At 36.2% G+C, this 6,112-nt stretch overlaps 1 protein-coding gene across 1 annotated transcript; it reads right to left on the reverse strand.

The window, feature by feature from the left end:
- On the reverse strand, nucleotides 474-6,112 carry LOC109840920 (cell division protein FtsZ homolog 1, chloroplastic-like). Its single transcript, XM_020409751.1, has 6 exons — nucleotides 5,818-6,112; nucleotides 3,893-3,992; nucleotides 3,023-3,252; nucleotides 2,224-2,391; nucleotides 1,901-2,134; nucleotides 474-1,257 (listed from the first exon to the last, which is right to left on the reverse strand). Exons 1-6 carry the CDS (start codon nucleotides 6,025-6,027, stop codon nucleotides 1,003-1,005), a joined length of 1,197 nt encoding a protein of 398 aa, XP_020265340.1. The 5' UTR covers nucleotides 6,028-6,112; the 3' UTR covers nucleotides 474-1,002.

Below are 6,112 nucleotides of genomic sequence, written 5' to 3' on the forward strand. Positions count from 1 at the left end.
GGTTCGCCCTTCTACAACAAGACCCCCCTAAGTTTGGCTGATTTTGAGATGATATCTCGCCTAAAATTTAAAAATTTAAAATGTCACTTAACCCCATTTAGCTTAAGTTCCTCTCCTCTTTTCTCTCTCTCTCTCTTTCTTCTATCAATTGCCCTAAAGCAAGCTACATCCTTCAATGCTCAACTAGTCTTTTTGTTTCTATATACACTTGAGAGAAGCAATCCTCTCCCACTATGCATATGCACGTGAAACTCACATGCACAACAAACGTGCGAGATACTATGTACAACATTTTTGCACCGCATGTATCGTTAAAATAATATCCCTTGTTCCCTGTAAAGGTATTATGAAATGCATGAAGACATTTGGAACCCGTCATAAATCTCAATTTTTGTGAATTATGATAGAACATGGTCATACTAGTTGAGATGCAAGTGCAATTGCTCAGTCAGCTCCTGGTTCTTTCCAAGATAGGTTCATAACCAGACCTCATCATAAGTTTGCAATTACTTTCTGTCTACAAATCAGAGCTAATTCTTACATCAAATCATGGTTTCCTGTTCTACAATGCTGAATACATTACATTCCCTCTGGAAACACTAAACTATGTAGTCCTTCTTGAGAGAAGTTTTCTGTTTCTTGAGGGAATTTAATCAGTAACTTAATTCCAACATGGTACTCAACCAGCTTGATTCTGACTTACTTTTTCCGATTCAGCAGATGAAAGCATATGCTGAATCTAACATCGAAATTTACAGCCTTGATACGCTTGAATGTGTCAGAAGAACCAAATGAGGTAACAAAGAATTGATGGAGTGTATGTAACAACTGCAGCTCGGGTCGTAGCTGAAATAATTCCTTTACATTTGAGGAAAGGTGCAACAAACTCTGTAGAAATTATGCAAAGAGAACATAACCAAGTGAGAAACTGTATATAGACATTGCATTAGGGATCCAATTTCAAAACCCGAGAAAGGTCAGCATAAATATATCGAGGTTGGATCAGAAGAAGAGCTTTCGAGTATGAGAAGGCACTGGAGAGGAGTTGCTAGAGTTGAGAGGCATTGAGGAAGCTTTCATTTCCTGAGCTTGAGCTTCTGCTATCTTTGCTGACCTTGGGTCTGTAAGAAGTGATTTCTGAAATGACTGTGAAAAACCTGTGGCTATTATTGTGACCTGGATCTCACCGGTGTAGCGATCATCAACAACTGCTCCAAATATTATGTTTGCGGAGGAGTCTGCTAGACTGGTAACCACCTGAAAATACATGGAAAGATCAGCTGTAATGGGAACTAAGGCATAAATTTCAAAGAGAATAACAGTAAAATCACAACCTTCATAGTTATGAAAGGGAATTAGAATTTTCCTTTTCGGTAAAAGAATGTCATGAGGATTAGGTAGGGAGGAATCTAATAGAACATTAGTATTTAGCAACAGGGCTTTCTTTTTCTCTCCGTATATACACACCTCAAATCTTCAATTTAGAAAATGCCCTCGATATCATCACATTTAGAATCAGTTACTCCTGCAACCCTTTGCTCCGCAGAAATAGAACCCAAATAAAAAACATAAGAATCCTAGATATGTACGCTTTCAATTGTATTCCATCCAATTCTTTTATGTATAATTAATAAGTAACCTCATATACCCTTTGCCCCTCCTCCCTACCTCTTACCATCTTCTTGCTGCCTTCTACACAAGGGGAGGCAGCCTTAATCATAAAAATTTTATGCACTCCATTATTTACATTTACAGAGCTCTAATTTAGATCAAACCAGTCACGAGATTTAAGATAGTTATGCACTCGCTCTTTCGAAATTAATATCCCCATCTAATATCATTATATCCTGTCTTCTACGCAAAGACTGAACTCATGGTTGAGCAGTTTTAGAAGACTAACCTGGGAGACTTTGTTCACTTCTTGCAAGGTGATGTCCCTTCCGCCAGTAATATTATACACAACTCCAGTTGCAGACTGAATCGATGATCCAATAAGGGGAGCTAAGGTTGCTTGTTCTGCTGCTTCTTGTGCTCGGTTCTTACTAGAGGAAGCACCAACACCGAGCATGGCAGTTCCCGAGTTCTTCATTATGGCTTTGACGTCGGCAAAATCTACATTCACAAGTCCAGGAATCTGTAATTGCAAATGGTTGTGAATTAATTAATCATTCCAATCAAACTAATGGCAGAAGAAAATTCACATTCTAAGCTTGTTATACTAACAGTTATAATGTCAGATATCCCTTGTACTCCTTGGCGTAAAACATCATCAGCAAAAAGAAATGCATCTTGAAGAGGGGTTTGCTCATCAACTATATCCAATAACCGGTCATTGGGAATCACAATAAGAGTGTCAACACTCTTCTGTAATTTCTCTATAGCCTCTAATGCCTGAAATTACAAATGAATAAAGAATGAATAGACTCAGTTACAAGGATTTCACAAATTATCACATAAAGAATGAATAACCTAATTCCAGAAAAAGAAAAGGTAGTGGACAGATTTTTCTGTTCCCATGTTGATAAAACTGCATAAAGCATATCAAGAAGAGCAAACTTGCCGAAACAATATAAAGAGAAAGACAGTACGTCAAAAGTAGTTGAATATGCTCAAACAATTACTACCTTGGTATTTGCAGAATACCAAAATATCATTTTTAAATACTAATCCAAACATAGTAATCCAATACTGTCTTTCATATCCTTTGTAATCAATACAGTGCATCAATTATGGGTGACACATGGCTTCTTTTATTTGCATGCAATATCATAACAAACAGAATTACAACTGACATTTCCAGAACTGGCTACGATCAGTTCTGACTCCCCATTATACAATTTTATCACACTAAATTTAAGGGAAAAAAATAAATTGATGCAAATCCCTAAGTAGAATTGGCAAGTTAAGGGGAAGGACTCCCCATTTGCCCATGTAAGGAAATAATTCAATTATAATGATAATTTGTAGTTTGCTCCCAAATGAAGAACAAATAAAAATAATGAAAGAACGAAGTGACACCTGCCTGTAAAGAACGTTTACGGCCTTCAAAACTGAAGGGATAAGTAACAACACCAACAGTTAAATAACCTGCTTCCTTCGATATTTGAGCAACAACTGGTGCAGCACCAGATCCCGTACCTCCACCCATACCAGCCGTAATAAAAACAAGATCGGAGTCTTTTAGAGCGTTGGATATGGAAACTCTAGATTCCTCAGCAGCTTGCTCCCCTAGAAGAGGATTGCCTCCAGTACCTGCATTTATGTAGAAAATCCTATTAAGGCAGACTACGACCGGAAACAAAAAAAAATTGCATTAAGCTTCGACCACTTGTAGCTCTAATTTGTTAGTTTCAAGGTAGTGTTCAGCCAACCAATAATTCTCTTAAGCGCACGGGAGAGATTTACAATGACTGACATGGTGCTTCTCCATAGCTGACACCTGGCTGCTGAAAAGAGTATCTATACACCTTTCATCAAGCTCTAGAGGAGATAGAAGCATCGATATGACTCAATGACGAAACAAGGCGAGTATTAATTCTTCAGTCAAGACTCAAACATGTTGCAGGAACTTGGCCTCCTATAAGCCAACAGATTTGGACATTATAGGATTACATGACAGTAATTATGAGCGGGTAATCATATGTACCCACCGCTCCTAGAGATATAAAGTTAAAAACCAGAAATTAGTAGCTAAGTCTTTTGAGTATGAATTATGGATATTTGTTTATAAAACGCTTTATACACTTTAAAAGAGCGGATCATCGAAATTAGGCAAAAAACTTTAAATAGTTTAACCCTGAAAAACAAGTTCTCATGTAATCCTTGAAGACAAACTGAATTACACTAGATGAATACAAGGTTGAACTGTTGAAGATAAGGTAGAGAGACCCACCCAGTCCACGAGTCAAAAGCTCCCCGATTTGCAGTGGATTTTTTGATGCTGAATTCACTAGAGACTGGGCATCCGTATTAATTGCATAAAAGTCGACACCCTGAAATTGCACAACATTAGCATTAACTTTACTTTGCTTGGAACTGAAGAAGAAGTCATCAAGTTTTACTCATTTAATGTAGCAATTGTTGATTCTATATTTGCAAAAAATTCAAGTTTAACTTGATGCTTGAAAAGATAACATCTGCCACATAGAAAAAAATTACGATGGAAAGAAAGTGAAGGGATGAGAAAACTATTAAGTTCACCGCCTTCAAGTCTTAAGTAGAGACGGGAAAGAGACTGAAAACTATCAAGCTCAGTAAACTAATAAAGTATTAAAAGATACTGTGGTGGAATGAAATCTTGTAGGTAACAAGTCCGCTTACCAAAAGCGATATGTAAAGAATAAACAAACAAACTTCAGAAATTTCATAACCATGAGCTTGGACCATTTTGTCAACTATTGGCAACCGATACATAATCATAAAATCTGAAACCCCTGTAATTAAGTCATTGAGAAAATATTAAATATGTAAATATGACAGGAAGTCATGAAATAAATTTGATTTAATTTTAAAGAACATCCATTGGCAACTAAACAAATTAACAAAAAGAAAGGATTAGATACCCATAGAAAGTTCCACCACCAAAACAAACACAAATCTTATAAATTAAAAAAACACAAATCTTGTAAATAAAAACAACACAATAAAATGAAAGAGGAGTTAGTGAAGTGCTACATGATATATTATCGATATTATCGACATTAATTTGCAGCAACAAGAGTCCATGTTCAGTTGATAGAATCTGTCATTCTTCTCATTCTGAGGCTATATGGATGGAACTGAATTGTTGTGATACATAATATAAGCTTACCCATCTTTCAGAGAAGACAACACAAACGATTTATAAAAAATGATGAATAGATAGGCATGATTCAGATGGTCACTCAAATTACACTCCGCAAAGAAATGATATGCTACTTATTAGTACATAACTAATGTGGTACATAATTAATGCCTATATGTTAAGTTACTACTGAGTTTATACATTTATCTTATGAATTAGAGTAGAAGGTAACCATAATATGGCTGTTTTTACATTGCACACTAATGCAAGGAATGCATACTAACATAATTCTACAGTATTGAACAATTCAGTGAAAGAAATGAGTAAAGGATAGCTCTCATGCATACTAAAGTGTATCGCAAGTAGGGGAGCTAAACCATATCCGTATTCAAGGAAATATTTATAACCGTATCCGCTAGGATACAAATATGATTACTCAAATTTATACCTGATAGGATATGGTCACGAATATGGTTTTATAGTTGAATATCTGGGTCTGTATCCGAAATCTCCAAAGACATATTAGTCATACTATTACGATTGTTTTAATGCGTAGATTATGGATTTGAGGTTAATTTTGATCATCAAGATGTCTAATCTTAGCTTTTTAGATATAATGAACATATTAAAGAATTCTTTTGTACTAAAACTATCTAGTTTTCTCATATTTGTTTTATATCTACAAGCATATCCGCTTATAGATTTGCATGTGTAATTGTGCCCGTATCCGATTTTAGGGTATATGGATATGAATTTTCCTTACCAAGGTATATCCATATCCATATCCATATTCGAGACGGGTAAGCAGAAATGGATCGGTAGGTACCATATCTCCAAGCTGTATCCAAACCAAATGCACCCCTAATCGCAAGTCAACATCATATTCAAAATACTAAATGAAGAAAAAATGAATCAAAAACACCAATTAGGAAATAAATTTTTGGCTGATTTCAATTTGAAACCCCAATCGTATGGGAAAAAAAGAATCACAAATTACATGGTTAAAAGTGCAAATTTCGGAATCAAGAATTAACCTGAAGTCCGCTACCAATCATGCGATTGATTGCATTGTTCCCGCCTCCGCCAACTCCAACCACCTTGATCCTCGCTGAATTCGTTGGAATGAAAGATGAACTCGAGCAGCGAAATGATGAAGCTCGGCCTTTCCTTCGACAATTTGGGGGACGATGGGAACAAGGAGAGATTAGACGAGTGGAGGTCGCGCTTCGAAGAGAGGAAGCCATTGGAGTTGGGGGAGTGAGACTCAGAGAGAGAGAGTTGAGATCTAGGTCTCAGGGTTTTGGAGGGATTTTTTTTTTAATTTTTAAT

This window comes from Asparagus officinalis, chromosome 5 (assembly GCF_001876935.1).
Source record: "Asparagus officinalis chromosome 5, Aspof.V1, whole genome shotgun sequence".
Taxonomy (NCBI): Eukaryota; Viridiplantae; Streptophyta; class Magnoliopsida; order Asparagales; family Asparagaceae; genus Asparagus; species Asparagus officinalis.